The following is a 17,108-nucleotide window of genomic DNA, read 5'->3' as shown; positions in this document are numbered from 1 at the left end:
GAGTAAATCGCTCAAGGAAAAATTCAGAGCTTCAGTCCTTAATGCAGTACCTACGTTGAGTTCAATGCTGACTGGCAACTCCTGTGACAACATTGGTGCCAAACTGTATTGGCCTCTGCAACTCTTTTGGATTTATCAGCTGCATAGAGAGGTGGAGGAGCTTGCCGCATTAGCAACAATTTGCTCTTCACATCATACTTCCTGGCTTGCGTATCAACTGAACGGAGACAGCCAAGGCATAACACCTATAGTTGACCCTGACCAATGGAGAACCCCCTCAGATTTAGGGAAAAGGAATAGAAAACGTATGTTCTAGGAAATAAAAGGAAAATCAGCAGTAGGGAGAGTAAAGCTCCTCAAAAGCATATCTTAACCAATTTAAGATGAAGTTTTTATAGCTAAAAAGTGAAAACAAACATTTATTTTTACACACAAGAAAGTCTGCAGAAGCTGGAAATCCAAAGCAACAATTGCAAAATGTTGGAGGAACTTAGCAGGTTAGGCAGCATGTATGGAAATGAATAGATGTTTCAGGCAAAGACTCATCTTCAGAACTGAGAAGGAAGAGGGAAGAACACAGAATAAAAAGGTGCTTCCTTTCCCTCCCAACCTTTTATTCTGGCACCTTCCCCCTTCCTTCTCAGTCTTAAAGAACGTCTTGGCCTGAAACATCGACCACCTATTCCTTTCCATAGATATTGCCTGACCTGTTGAGTTCCTCCAGCATTTTGCTTGTGTGCATTGATTTCTAGGTTTCAAAATTAGATTATGATGAATCCTGGTGTTTCTGCAATTCAAAGGTTCGTTGGATGTCAAGTATAAGGCATAAGACTTGTTACTTATAGCTGTTTTATTAAATGTTACAAGAACAAAGAAAGAAACAGGAGAACAAAAAAGTTGTGGTCATCTCATATTCAGACAAGAGCTAACAAAATGTCAGTGATAAGAATTAGCCTATATAACAGCCAGATTCAAGCGGTGAGACAAGCTACAGAAAACTAAGCTTCTAAGTTTCTAGAAAAACAAGAATTTTTTTTTGGTAGGTATCCACATTTATCCAATAGCACTAATAACAGACACTATGCCGTGCAACAATCTGTAACTCCAGCTTTCATAACTTTAATAGTCTTATAACTATTGCCACCGGACTGTCCAGGATTGAAACATGATAAACCTAGAAGAAATTTTAAGGGGTGCATTTTTTTAAATTTGGAGATCTTTCAGTCCATTAGGTCAATGCTAAATTTCACAAGCACAATCCCATGAAAACCAACTACGCTTATTTCTGTGTCCCACCAATTGATTTCTCTCTCGTGCCCATCATCTCTTTCAACAATCAATAAATGATTATTTTCTCATTTATGTGCAGCACAGAATAATTTACTTAATACACCAGCACAAAATTTGGGAAATGGCATTAAACCTGAGTATCCAGCAGAAGCCATGTAGATCCTCAGTTGTGAGACAATGGCAATAACACTGTGCAGTCCATTTTGGTGGATAAAAAGATTTGTTGAAGCATGAATAATTATCATGCATTCAAAGGTGTAAGTATTGCTAATGTTCACACAGACACATGTGCTATCAGTTATTATATGCATAAGTAAATACCTTACTTTTATACAGGTCACAAACGGAGCACTTAGATGAACATCTGTTTCAGATGATGGTGTTTCTTCTTCTTCTGCATTCTCAATAAAGTCAAAATGCTCCTGATCCACTGAGCCTAAAATGCAGAATATATAGGAAGTATAAAACTTGCTAGCTGTGAGGAACGATATAGCTATTTGCTCAATCACAACCCGGTAAGTATTTGGAATATGGAAGGCAAATGAAAAAATGTCACTTAAAAACTGGTGTAAAGTGCAATAAACCCCATAGCAGAATCCCGAAAATCTTAATTTTTCAGATTAACACCCCAATGACACTAAACTGCTGCAAGTGTTTTTAAAGCAAAATTTTACCTTTTTTATATAAATAAGTTCATTTATGGCTTAGTGGATATGTCTCATCATAACTTCCACTCAAGTGCAAATGCACTCCTTAAAGTTTCCCATGTCATTAATTCTCAGTTAACACAACCTAACATGGCTACAATAAGACATTTGATCAGGTGACCGTAAGTTTGGCAAAGAGGTAGGTCTGAAGCAGTACACAGAGAAAAAAACATGCAGAGGCAAATAAGGTCAAGGAGGAAATTTCCAAAGTTAAGCCTTCAACTCTCTCAAAGGTATATCAATCCATCAGTTAGGGACAAGAGATCAAAAGTGCATGATCACAGAAATTTCAGTTAAGGAGCAGAGACAGATTCAAAGACAGGAAATGTAAAGGCTATAAAAACACTTAAAACAGAGGTATGAATTTTCTCAGTTTTAACAAAAATTCCTACACTTCAATTGTTAATTCTGTTTTTTAAACTCTCCATAGATGTTGTTTGTTTACCTGAGCAATTCCAATGTTACCTGATTTTACTTAATGTTATTACGACAGGTAGTCAATCTGTGTGGATTAGGAGTATTTTGGTTTCAAACTCCAGTTTACAAAAAAATTAGCTAAAAGTGGCATAGTTAGTGCAACACTAATACAGCTTGAGGCTATCAATGTTGGAGTTCAATGTTCAATTCCATCATCTATACATCTTCCCTGTGGAATGTGTAGGTTTTCTCCGGGTCCTGGTTCTTCCCACAATCTAAAGGCGTACCAGTTGGTTAATTGGTCATTGTAAATTATCCCTTAGGCTCAGGTTAAATCGGTGGTTGCTGGGCAGTCCAGTTTGAAGGGCTAGTATCTCCAACTAAATAATCTCATCTTTGGCAGCTGCAAGCACATTACCAAGAGGAAGACCATTAGCTTTCTTGATCACCCAGCCACTTTTTTTTATATAAAAGTCTTCAGGAACCCACATAAATTAGACTTCATGTGATGCAAATGTCTCAAAAACCTAACTTTCTGAGTTAGTTAGCAACTTCTAAAACGTTAACAAGCTCCCATTTAAATGTTACCTCAGCAAGAAGTCAGCATTTTTGAGGAAAGACAGTTGGGGAAAAAGAAAACTGATGACAATTATATTTAAAAATAAAATCTAATTCATTAATTTAAAACACATCTGTAATATACTTACTTTTATGGGAATTCACTTTGTTTCCAGTTAAATGATTGTCTGATTTCAGAGGAATGTCCTTGGCTATTTCGGATAACTGTGAATGTATGCTAACTGTATCATCATCTGAGGGCTAAACAAATAAACACAAGATCAATTTTAAAAGAGAACCTGGCTATCTGACCTAAGCAGAACAGCACCTGTTGTCAAAACATTTAAGATTCAGAATGTCAGATATATATATATATATATATATAGTTACCTTTCCACTTTCTCCAAACCGGAAAGAAGAGATAATTGTGAAACTTACAGCTATTGTTGCAGCCAGCCCTCTAATTTGTACTATGACTATTGGGCTTTTATCTTTTTTTAGTAAGTACTTCTTAGTAACTAAAACATTGCTGTCAGAGATGGGAGACATGACCACTCACCAGAAGTTATGTCTTATTAGACTGTCAGTATATTGATCCCTGAGATGGATGAGTATAAAGGAGAAGAATATCATTTGTGGAATCAGGGTGGATAAATCCCCAGGACCTGACAAGGTAGTCCCTTGGACCCTACAGGAGGCAAGTATAGAAATTGCTGGGGCTCTAGCAAAGATATTTATACCTTAGCGACAGGAGAGGTACCAGAAGATTGGAGGATAGTTAATGCTGTCCCACTGTTTAAAAAAGGCTCTAAACATAAACAAGAAAATTATAGGCCAGTGAGCCTGACATCAGTTGTGGGTAAGTTATTGGAAGGTATTCTAAGGGACCAGATATACAAGTATTTGGATGGACATGGACAGTTAAGGATGGTCAGCATGGCTTCCTGTGTGGTAGGTCATATCTAACCAATATTGTAGTTTTTGAGAAAGTTACCAGGAAAGAAGGCAGTGGATGTTGTTTACATGGACTTTAGTAAGGCATTTGAGAAAATCCTGTATGGGAGGCTGGCAAGAAGATTCAGTCGCTTGGGCTTCAGGATGAGGTAGTAAATTGGATTAGGTATTAGCTTTGTGGAAGAAGCTAGAGAGTGGTAGAGGGCTGCCTCTCTGACTAGAGGCCTGTGATTATGGTGTACCACAGGAAATGGTGCTGTTTGTCATCGGTATCAATGATCTGGATAATAATGTGGTTAAATAGATCAATAAATTTGTGGATGACGCCAAGATTGGGGGTGTAGTGAACAGTCAGGAAAGTTATCCTGGCTCACAGAGGGATTTGCATCAGCTGGAAAAATGGGCTGAAAAATGACAGATGGAATTTAATGAAAACAGGTGTTCGGCACTTTGGTAGAACCAACCAGGGTAGGTCTTACATAGTGGTACTGAGGAATGCAGCAGAAGAAAGGGATCCGGGAATACAGGTCCATAATTCGTTGAAAGTGGCATCACAGATAGACAGGGTCATAAAGAAAGGTTTTGGCATATTGGCCTTCAAAAATTAATGTATTGAGTACAGGAGATGGGATGTTATATTAAAGTAGTACAAGACACAGATGAGGCCCAATTTGGAATATTGTGTGCAATTTTAGTCACCTGCCTACAGGAAAGATGTAAATAACATTGAAAGAGATCAGAGAAAATTCTCAAGGTTGTTATAAGGACCTAAGTTATAAGGAAAAATTGAATGGGTTAGGACTATATTCTTCATAACGTAGAAGATTGAGAGGAGATTTGATAGAGGTATACAAAATTATGAGGGGTACAGATAGGGGAAATGCAAGCAGGTTTTTTCCTCTGAGGTTGGATGGGACTATAACCAAAGGTCATGAGTTAAGGGTAAAAGGTAAGAAGTTTAAGGGGAGCATGAGGGGAAATTTATTCATTCGGAAAGACATGAGAGGGTGGAATAAGCTGCCAGCACAGGTGGTGCATGCAAGCTCGATTTCAACATTTCAGGGAAGCTTGGATAGGTACATGGATGGCAACGATATGGAGGGTTTTGGTGCCAATCGATCGGAGTAGGCAGCTTAAATGGCTTTGGCATTGACTATATGGGTCAAAGGGCCTGTTTCTTTGATATGCTTCTCTACGATTCTATAATTGTGGCAGTTATCTGGTGTAATTTTTGAACCTCAAGTTTGTCCTTATTTGAATCTTTAGTTAAGACTTTTGAAAAACAGAAATCTGGTTGCTCTTCTGTAATTAAATAACCAACCTTCAATCAACATGCAGACACAAGGGACTGCAAATGCTGTAATCTGGAGCAACAACTAAGTCAGAGGAAATAAGGTTAGGCAGCATTGATGGAGGGAAATGAATACCTGATGCTTCAAGTTGTGATGAAGGGAATCAACCCGAAATGTCGACTGTCCATTTCTACCCCCTATAGATGCTGCCTGACCTGTTGAGTTTCTCTTGCCTTTTGGACATAGTTTTAATCCATTGCCACAATACCTCTAGCCAAAAGATAACTTGAAACTTTAAATGAACCGAAGGAGCAGCAGTTACGTTACGAAAGTGGGTTTTAAAATCTGTACTACCCTTTAGGCATATTTCATCAATTCAGTCCCGAGAAACACAACTAATCTTTAAGTCTACAATGTGTTGGTCCAAAACTCCTTGCCAGTTTATTAATTCCCTTATCATAAAATCATTAACCAACATCTGCTTAATATTCTAAATTCCAGGGAATAATATGCTGGATTTTATTACTCAAGTAATTGAGCTAAATATCATTTTGTTAAGCCTACATTGCATTACCAGGGCTATCAAATCCTTCCTAAACCCTTGCGCCTACAATGGTTTTCAGTGCCCCAGCAATGTTTTATACAACTGTAACACAACTTTTATCCTCTTGTAAATCTGGCCCTACATTAACAAGACACTTTTTAATCCTTTCATTAATTGCATTTTTGTGATACACATACATCTCCAATATCTCTAGTTTTTCAGCATTGAAAGGGAACAGGTTTCCAAATTTTATTATATCCTAACAATATAATCCTGCATTTGTTTACATAAAATCCTTCTGCCAGATTTTACTGCTGTTCAATATATTTTATAATTTAAGTTTCAATGTCATTCTTTGTCATCATCACACTTAAATATGCAAATGTAACTTACAAATTATAGGCACAACAGATTTATGTTGGTCACTAGTCGTCCAAGATTTGCCATTACTCCTTCAATCTCTTAATATCAAGACAATTTCATTAGGTCAATAATTTGACTTCACTTGTGGAATTTTCAACTCCACAATAGGAATCAGATTTATTATCACTCTTATATGACATGAAATTTGTTGTTTTGCGGCAGCAGTGCAGTGTGCAGCTTGAACCAATACTGTCCATTGAAAAGCCTCTCAACTGCTTGGTGGTGGCTCTACATCTAAAAAAAATCCTCCAAAGTCATTTCATTCTAAATTACCTTAACCAGTTCCAAAAAAATTCAATTTGCTAAACATTGCCTAGTTACAAATCCATGTACCCCTTTATTTCTCCAATGGCATGTTAAGCCATGTTGTCTTTAATATTAGACATCAGTAGATTTTTCAATGCTGATTAGATTCACCCCTCAGCACTAGGATGACAAACTGCCTTCAATCAAAAGGAGCTCAGATTGAAAACAAAGTCAGAAAGATATAGTTGGAACATCAGCAAATCAGTAGCCTAGTGTTTAGCACAATGCTATTACAGGTCAGGGTGTTCTGCAGTTCAATTCTGGTATTGACTTTAAAGTTTGTACTTTCTCCCTGTGAATGCATGGGTTTCCTCCCACAGTCCAAAGACATACTGGTTAGGAGGTTAATTGGTCATTGTAAATTGCCCTGTGATTAGACTACATTAAATAGGATGGTTGCTGGGCGGTGCTGCTCATTAGGCCGGAAAGCCCTGTTCCACACTATTTATTTTTTATTTAGAGATATAAACTTTCATATGCATCACTGGCAAGCAGCATCTATGTACTTGTGCTACCTGTATTAATAATGTTGCCCCTTTTCACAATGCTTCTTCAAACTTGGTGACTGAATTGAAACACAAAAATATAGGAAAACTAAAAAGTTGCCTTTGCAAAAGCATAATAATTTCATTTGACAACAACTGAAATAAATTATGTCTATTCAAGATGAAGAGTAAAATGAAAATATATTACAAAATGAAAATAAGACTTTTTTTAAACAAGTAAATTAAAATCCCAATTTGCAGAGCATGGAGTAACAGCAAAAGAAATTGAAAGTTTAATGCAATTTAGGACTTCCCTGGAGAATAAGTACCGGTAAGCTTAAAAGCAGAATCACCTGGTCTCTACTGCCACTTGCTGGGCATTTCTACCAAATACAAGATAACTTAAATAGCCAACCACAAAACTGACTCAAATCTCTCAAATAATTTTTATTTACTTTGTAGGACTTTCCAACTAGCCTCAAATTTTAATTTCTTGTGTTTCTATAGCAATATTCATGGCCTTTTCTTATAACCCAAAGAAATATCAATAAAACAATCTTGAAATTACTCCAAATTCCTCATCCTTCACAGTTCATTACCTCCACCCTGGCCCATAGAAAATCTCTCACAAACTCTGAATGCACAAGATGTGATAAAACTAGACCAATGATTTTGACTGGACATCAAACACAGCAAATTTTTTCAGCCAAAAAAACAGAATGTGTTATTTCTGTGATTATCATCACAGAAGACCACTTTCTGCCTTTTCTTTTGAGTCAAAAAAAAAATGTGAGCACTATATACAATCAAAGCTATGGGATCAGTTTAGTTGTTAAAGAAAACATGCAGTCCAGAACAAAATGATTATCTAGCCAAGTTGCTTCAACATTAAAATTATGACACAGTGATTGCTAACATCCAATTTAGGTTTCATTCACTCTCCAATACATGACTTATCAGTAATGTCCAAAAGAGAACAAAAAACTTCCCAAACACTGATCTCCCTCTATCCTTGTCTAAGAAAACAGGACATCCTTTTCTCTTTTGCTACTCAGGAACCCCCCCCCCCCCCAAAATACATGCTATCTCATGTCCATTCTAATTCTATGGATTCTAAAAGGACTCGGATTCTGTGAGAATGTGAGCATGGCAGCACTATGGTTAACATAATGCCTCACAGCACCAGCAACCCAGATACAATTCCCACTGATGTCCGTAGGGAGTTTGTACATTTGTCCAAGACCACAAGGGCTTCCTCCAGGTGCTTTGGTTTCCTTCCACATTTCAAAGACATATGGGCTGGTAGTTTAATTGGTCATATGAGTGCAATTAGGAAACAGAGCTTGTTGAGCCAGAAGGGCTTGTTACACCTTGCTGCATCTCGAAGTAAAATAAATAGAAATGTGGACTTTTCCATTAATGCAAGGGATGCCTGATGGGACAGATAGACGGGTAGTTATGGAGGTGGATCAATCTTTTTCGTTACTATTGTTTGGTTTCTGTGTGTTTTCAACACAAGCATATGACCTTTTCTGTGCTATCCATAATGTGCCTTTTCGAGTCAATAGAAATGTCAACTGTTTTCTTGCCATAGAGGCTTTAGGTACATTGTTGAATCTTTTTCTCTGCCAGACAGGAAATTTCTTTTCAAGATGGAGCGTGGAATAGATTATATGCTTTATGATACTAGTGTTCAGCAATGTGACTAACTTGAAAACCAAGTATTCAAAACCAATAATAATCATATTTTAATCAACTACGGTAACCCACTAGTTATTAGCAAATATTTTTTTAAAGATATCACTATGTAACCAATTCTGAAATCCTTGTTACACAATGCACATGAAGGCCCATTTTCTCAACTGAGAACTGCATTAAACAGCAAGCAACAACATAAAGCAAATTTATAATTAATGGATTAGGCAGACACTCTGCATTCCTATCATATCTAGTCATGAGTAGTAGAAACTGAACAGCTAATACAATGTCACCACATCCTCAGCAAAGTTGGGTCTATAGTGCAAGTGTCTTTCTTTTTCAATCTTTTTATTATTGTTATTAATATCAACAAAATAAAATTGATACATAGATAATGGGATTACAAACATACACATTTCAACTGAACATGAAAGAATACATAAGCAATGATTACAGTATAAATGAGTATTCCCAAATCATGGACGATACAATATACAAACAAGGCAAACCGACGTAGATAATATATATTTAAAAAAAACAGAAAAAAAAGAAAAAAAAATTATGCAAAAAAACTAATCTAATAACTAATAAGGAAAAAAAAACAAAAAAGAAAGAAGAGGAAAAAGAAAAAATGGAAAAAAAGGCTGTTTATAATATCTCACAAAAATACAAAATCATCGGTGTCATCAACTCTGATCCTCTCAACATATATAAAATCAAAACTGGAAAAACAAATAGGCTTGGAACAGGGTCATATTACATCATATGAAAATATTGAATAAATGGTCTCCATATCTTTTCAAATTTAATAGAAGTATCAAATACAACACTTCTAATTTTTTCTAAATTTAGGCATAACATAGTTTGAGAAAACCAATGAAATACGGTAGGAGGATTAATTTCTTTCCAATTCAACAAAATAGATCTTCTAGCCATTAATGTAAGAAATGCAATCATTCGACAAGTGGAAGAGGATAAATGGAGTGAGTCCATCATTGATAAACCAAAAATTGCAGTAATAGGATGAGGTTGTAAATCAATGTTCAATACCGCAGAAATAATATCAAAAATATCTTTCCAATATTTTTTCAAAAGCGGACACGACCAGAACATATGAGTTAAAGACGCTATCTCAGAATGACATCTGTCACAAATAGGATTTATATAGGAATAAAAACGAGCCAATTTATCCTTGGACATTTGAGCCCTGTGCACAACTTTAAACTGTATTAATGAATGTTTAGCACATATAGATGATGTATTAACTAATTGAAGAATTTTATCCCAATTCTCAATAGGGATAGTAAGGTTAAGTTCTCTTTCCCAATCATTTTTAGTCTTATAAAAGGGCTCTGAATGTATCTTCATAATTATATTGTAAAGTTTTGATATTAACCCTTTCTGAAAAGGATTTAGTTCAAACAAATTCTCCAAAATACCTGAAGACACAAAATTTGGAAAAGTAGGAAGTACAGTATTTAAGAAATTCCTAATCTGTAAATATCAAAAAAAAAATGAAATCTGGGCAAATTATATTTATTAAATAATTGCTCAAAAGACATAAAACAATTATCCAAAAATAAATCGGAAAATCGTAGTAATCCTTTTGTCTTCCAAGCTGAATAAGCTTGGTCTATAATAGAAGGATAAAAAAAACAATTGGATACAATAGGAATATTTAAAACAAACTGAGTCAACCCAAAAAAATTCTGAAATTGAAACCATATACGTAAAGTATGTTTAACTATCGGGTTGTCAATTCGTTTCGGCAATTTAGAAAGAGCAAAGGGAAGAGAAGTCCCTAAAATAGAACCCAATGCAAATCCTTGTACGGATTTAATTTCCAGGTTCACCCAATGAGGCCTAAAAGATATATCCCAATCCTTTAACCAACATATCAAATATCGGATATTAACTGCCCAATAATAAAATCAATGCCAATCCACCTTCCTTCCTTGCCTTCTGTAAATATATTTTACCTAACCTAGGATTTTTATTCTGCCATATATATGAGGAAATTTTTGAATCAACATTAGCAAAAAAAGATTTCAGAATAAAAATTGGTACTGCTTGAAATATATATAAAAACTTGGGTAAAATAACCATCTTAATAGCATTAATCCGACCTATCAGAGATAAAGACAGTGGTGACCACTTAGTAAACAAACATTTAATTTGATCGATTAAGGGTAAAAAAATTAATCTTAAATAAGTCTTTATAGTTTTTTGTGATTTTAATCCCTAAGTAAATAAAAGAGTCATTAACTAATTTAAAAGGTAAATTTCCATAAATTGGAACCTGTCTATTTAAAGGAAACAATTCACTCTTATTAAGATTTAATTTATACCCGGAAAAATCACTAAATTGAGCCAACAATGATAAAACTGCAGGAATGGATTTCTCAGGATCAGAAATAAATAATAATAAGTCATCTGCATATAATAATAACTTATGTATATCTGTCCCACGATTAATGCCAAAAATGTTCTGTGATTCTCTGATAGCAATTGCCAAGGGTTCTAAAGCAATATCAAATAATAATGGACTAAGAGGACAGCCTTGTCTAGTACCCCGAAATAAATGAAAAAAGGGAGATCTTTGATTGTTAGTAAGCACCGAGGCTACCGGAGTATGATATATCAGTTTAATCCAGGAAATGAATGTCGGACTAAAATTAAATTTCTCAAGCACATTAAATAAGTATGGCCATTCAACTCTATCAAATGCTTTCTCCGCATCTAATGAAATAACACATTCTGAAGTGCTATGTGAAGGAGTATAAACAATATTCAATAACCTCCTAACATTGAAAAAAGAATAGCGATTTTTAATAAAACCGGTTTGATCTTCTGAAATAATTTGGGGTAATACCTTCTCCAGCCTGGATGACAGTAACTTGGAAAAGATCTTGGAATCTACATTCAATAAAGATATTGGTCTATAGGATGCACAGTCAGTAGGGTCTTTATCTTTCTTCAATATAAAAGGAATGGAAGCTCTATAAAAAGATTGTGGCAGATTGCCCAATCTAATTGCTTCTTCAAAAACCCTGCATAACCAAGGAGAAAGAATAGCGGAAAAACATTTTAAAAATTCTACTGTATACCAATCTGGACCTGGTGCTTTCCCAGAATTCATAGAGGAAATAACCCCTTTAATTTCTGCATCCGTAATAGGAGTTTCTAATATTGAAAGATCATCTGATGATAATTTTGGAAAATTCAATTTCCCAAGAAGATCACACATGGTATTACGATCATGAGGGAATTCGGAATGATACAGGGAGGTATAAAAATCTTGAAATGATTTACTTATCTCATCATGGTTAACTGTCAGATCCCCATTCTGCTGACGGATCTTAGTAATTTGACGATTAACCAAAGCATTCTTCAATTGACTAGCTAACAGTTTACCCAATTTATCACTGTGTATATAAAAATCAGATCTGGTTTTCATTAATTGATTTTCAATCGAAGATGTAAGTAATAAACTATGTTCCGTTTGAAGTTCAACCCTTTGTTTGTAAAGCTCCTTACTAGGAGTAATCGAATATTTCTTGTTAATCTCTTTAATTTTATCAACCAATAAAAGAGTTTCCTTCTTAATGCGTTTTCTCAGACCAACAGAGTAGGAGATAATCTGTCCACATATACATGCTTTAAAAGTGTCCCAAAGTGTTCCGCAAGAAATATCATCCGTGGAATTAGTCGAAAAGAAGAAATCGATCTGTTCCTTCATAAATTTAATAAAATCAGGATCTTGCAGTAAGGTAGAATCAAATCGCCATTGTCTAGCACTAGAAGCTGCATCCGTAAATTTAACAGAAAGTTTTAATGGAGCATGGTCAGAGATGGCTATAATATCATAATTACAACCAATTAGCGATGGAATAAAACAAGAGTCAATAAAAAAAATAATCAATTCTCGAGTAGGAATGATAAACATGTGAGAAAAATGAAAACTCTTTGTCCTTAGAATGCCGAAATCTCCAAATATCAAAAATTCCATTATCAGTCAAAAAATAGTTAATACAAGTGGCCAACTTATTAGGTAAAGTCTGAGTAGATATAGATTTGTCCATCAAAGGATTTAAACAACAATTAAAGTCACCACCCATTATTAACTTATATTCATTTAGATTAGGTAGAGAAGTAAATAAGGACTTAAAAAAATCGGGACAATCCACATTTGGAGCATAAACATTAACCATAGCAACCTTTTTGTTAAAAAGTAAGCCAGTAATTAACAAAAATCTACCATTCGGATCCGAAAAGATATCATGTTGGACAAATGCAATAGAGGAGTCAATAAAAATTGAAACTCCCTTTACTTTGGCATTCGAATTCGAATGATACTGTTGACCCCTCCAAAACCTAAAAAAGCAATAATTGTCCTCTTTCCTCACATGAGTTTCTTGTACAAAATTAATATGAGCATTAAGTCTTTGGAATAATTTGAAAATCTTTTTCTGTTTAATCGGATGGTTTAAGCCATTAGTATTCCAAGAGACAAAATTAATGGTCTGAGCCATATTTCTGAAATCAACCCTTTAGTATATAAAGGGTTAACCAAATTATGAACTCATGCACCCAGAAGAGGAACAAAAATAAGGGGCGGACCCGGAAGTGACGACATCACGGACATTTTTGTAGTTTAAAATCAGCCCAAATGAAAACACTAAAAAAAAACTGATATAAGAAACATAAGATTTAGAAAAAGACCTCCCACCCCCCACCCAAGAGGGAAAAAAAAGACCACCCCAGCCAGGGATAGGCTGAGAAAAAGGAAAGATGAAACTAAATCTACCCTCATATCAGCAGAAGACAACTCCATATATAAAGAATTTAAAAAAAGATCCACCCAAACTCTAAAGAAATAATAATCACTATACTAAAACCAAACTTCTTAATATAATTGGTAGTAGGAAAAACAAAAATATAATCACTAGTAACTTATAAATCAGGTTAATAACCCAAACAAACCAAAAAAAAAAATTTAAACTGTGATAAGAGATGCATTACAGGAAGAAGACGAGAGAGAAAAAAAAAGGCGAAATAAAAAAGCCAAAAATATTTTAGAGAAGAAACCGCCATCTTAATAAAAAAAAATTCACCTTCGAAGGATTAATAATAATGACCAAAGATAAAGTACAGTGGTTGAAGTAAGTAAAATAAAAAGATTAGTATGTCGAAAAAAAACTTTCACTAGAGTATAAAATATAGAGTAAACCTACACCAATAACCAGAAACAAAATCTGGTTTTGGAAATAAAAACCATCTTGCACGATCAAAATCACTCATTTATTAGAAATGAGTGTCCGTAGTAGTAGGGAAGTTCTCATTCAGAAAGCTTCTCGCTTCAGATGTAGAAAGAAAAACACGCCATGGTGCATTCGGAGGCGATATTCTGAGCTTCGCAGGGTATAAGAGCCCAGGTTTTAGATTTTTCTCATAACATTCAGACATCAGAGGTTTAAGAAGAAGCCTTGCCTTCATTACTGCTGGACTAAAATCTTCTACTAATCGAAAATTGTGATCTTGAAATTTGACCATCCCAACACGCCGAGCCACACGAATAAGTTGCTCTTTAACATGCACATAGTGAAATCGGACAATTACAACTGGTAGTTTAGCTGAAGCACTTGGTGATCGACGCATAATTCTGTGAGCGCGATCGAGTAACGGAGGACTGTCTGGGAATACAGAAGGGAACGCATCCTTTAAAAGTTGAGCAAAGTACTTCGAGGAGTTCCCTTGTTCAATACCTTCCGGGAGACCAAGTATGCGTAGGTTCTGTCTTCTGGACCGATTCTCAAAGTCGACACTCTTGGCTTTAAGTGTTTCCACCTGTTTAATCGTCGAAAGTAAGTTCTGCTCCAGTTTTTCAATTATCAAGTCTCGCTTCCTAGCGTCCTCTTGCAGAGTTGCGATTAGAACTTGCTGCTGGTTAACTACTGAATCCGTCTTATCCATATAATCTTGAAAAGCCTTTATATCTTGTTTAAAAATTTGTCGTTGTTCTTCAAATTTTTGATTTAAAACCTCCAATAACATTTCATGTCAATTCAGTGCGCTTAGGATCAGTCTGCTTCTTCCCGTTCCCATTAGGATCCTTCCCAGGTTCTCGCCCTTTAGATCTAACAGCCATTTCTGTATTCATTTCTTCAAAAATTCACAATAAACTCTTAAAGTTAAGTCCAAAAAAGTAGCAAGAATCTTTTGGTGTAGGTAAAAATAAGTTAATAATTACAATATTAATAAGGGTGATCATAGGTTAAAAAAAGTAAAGGTTATGGAGCGAATCTGAAACAGTGCTCACTCCATGAGCCTCTCCTGCTGACCTGTAGTGCAAGTGTCAAAGACAAGTCAGAAACATTCAGCATTAAGTGCCAAATATGTTATTTATCTCATCTTACACCCAAGGTTCTCATCACAGAAGCCATCATTCTGCCAATTTGTTTCACTCCACGATATGCTAAAATGACCGAGCACATCAGATACAGTAGTGTAGAAGCAGTCAGATAGTTACTAGAGCACTGTGAGTTTACTGTCCAGAGGTAACTGCACCTTCACACAAACTGTTCCAGACTTGTTACATCACTATCCAAGAATAGGGATAGTATCCAGGCTTTATTTGTTTGTCATAAGCAGGACAAATCCAGTCCAACTAATTGTTTGGTTAATCTCATTTATATCAGTAAGTGAGGGTCGATGTCTTGGAAATTGAGGAGATGCAGAAGTTGCCAAGGGCAGCGTTGATGGTACTGGAAAAGAAGGATGACATCTCAGATGTTCTGGAATGGAAAGACTTATTCTGAGAATAGATGTGGTAGAGACAGAGGAACTAAGGAAAGTAAATAGCATTTTTACAAGTGACAGTGGAAGAGGTATAGTTATTATAACCATGAGAGTAAGAAAGTTTATAAAAGATATCAGTGGACTGTCTGCCTCCAAAGACAGAGAAAGATCGAGAAAAGGAAGAGAAGTGTCACAGATAGATCGACAAGCTCAGCATGGAAGCAACAATGCAGTCAGTGTAGTGCAGAAAGGGTTGGGGAGCATTACCAGCGAAGGCTTAGAATACAGAATGGTCCACATAGCTGACGAAAAGGCAGGCAGACTGGGCCCATGAGGGTGCCCATGGGTACACCCCTGGTTTGAAGGAAGTTGGAGGAGCTGAAAGAAAAATAGTTGTTGCAAGGACTAGTTCTGCCAGACAGAGAAGGATGGTGGGTGTAGGGGAATGGTTAGATCTATCATCTAAAAAGAAGTGGAGAGCTTTAAAGCCTTCCTTATCAGGAATGGAAATGTAAAGTGACTGGACATCCATAGTGAAAATGAAGCGAACAGGGCTAGTTGAAAATGGTTGAAGAGATTGAGAACATGAAGTGTCATGGATGTAGCTGAGAAGCGACTGAACCAAGGGGAATAAAATGGAATCAAGATACATGGACACAAACTCAATGGGGCAGGAGCAGGTAGAAACAAGCAGTGTGTGTTGGTGGCAGGAAATGGGACATCTCCAGAGTTGATGGGGTTGGTGATGCTGCAGAAGACAATGGACTGACGCTCCTGAGGGATTATTTTGAAGATGACTTAAGTCATTTTAATGGGAGGAAAGTACAGGGTGAATAACAGAGGCAGAGTTTTTATTTTATTAGAACACAGAGGGTGGTAGCTATATGGAACATCATGCCAGGAGTTTGGATACAGACAGGTGTATTCCAGACATTTAAGAAACTCTTTGGCACTTGGATGAAAGAAAAGTTGAGGGCTACCAGGGAGAGAAGGGTTAGATTTATTTTGGAATTGATTAGAAGGTCAGCACAACATAATGGATTGTTGACAGAATAAGGTTGGAATTGTTGGACAGGTAAGAAAGAACAAATTTTAAGTTCGAAAATGGGTTTAATGAATGGGTTTGCTCAGAGTCAGTACTGACTTGATATACCAAGTGGTCTCCTACTATATCATTATAAAACCATGAAACAACCACTTATACTGAATATTCAATGACATTGTTATTGGTGACAATCACCATTCTGGTAACTGAACAAAGTCAACAAACCCAGCTATGTAAATACTGAAGCTACAAGGGAGGGTGGAAAGTTGCATATCCCTTAGCAAGTGACTGATTTACTGGCATCACAAAAACTTCCAACCAACTCCAAGGCAAAAGGGTGATAAAAAACTCAGTCTTCCTGGATGAGGGAAGCTCTAACAACACACACGTAGCTCAGTACCATCCAGTCTTTTGATTGGTACCTCAATCACCATAAACATTCATTCCCTAGACTACTTCTTGGCTATTCCATAATCACCCTTGACTTCCACCACCATGGAGAACAAGGGCTGCAAAGACAATGGCATACCACTACAGGCAGGTTCTTCTCTATACTGCACACAATTGCAAAATCAGTAATTCCCTATGCTA

At 36.0% G+C, this 17,108-nt stretch overlaps 1 protein-coding gene across 8 annotated transcripts in view; it reads right to left on the bottom strand.

The window, feature by feature from the left end:
- Positions 1–17,108, bottom strand: part of LOC140734464 (leucine-rich repeat and calponin homology domain-containing protein 2-like) — a 225,786-nt gene that overhangs the window by 118,764 nt on the left and 89,914 nt on the right. For all 8 annotated transcript variants that reach the window (XM_073058441.1, XM_073058445.1, XM_073058442.1 and 5 more), the window contains exons 8-9: positions 3,122–3,233; positions 1,617–1,726 (exon numbers count right to left, since the gene is read on the bottom strand). In XM_073058441.1, coding sequence (XP_072914542.1) covers positions 1,617–1,726; positions 3,122–3,233 — 222 coding nt within the window. The remainder of the gene's footprint in view (positions 1–1,616; positions 1,727–3,121; positions 3,234–17,108) is intronic.

Source organism: Hemitrygon akajei, chromosome 10 (genome assembly GCF_048418815.1).
Source record: "Hemitrygon akajei chromosome 10, sHemAka1.3, whole genome shotgun sequence".
Classification (NCBI taxonomy): domain Eukaryota; kingdom Metazoa; phylum Chordata; class Chondrichthyes; order Myliobatiformes; family Dasyatidae; genus Hemitrygon; species Hemitrygon akajei.
Note: the sequence above shows the minus strand (reverse complement) of the source record. Positions and strands in the feature narration are given on the sequence as shown.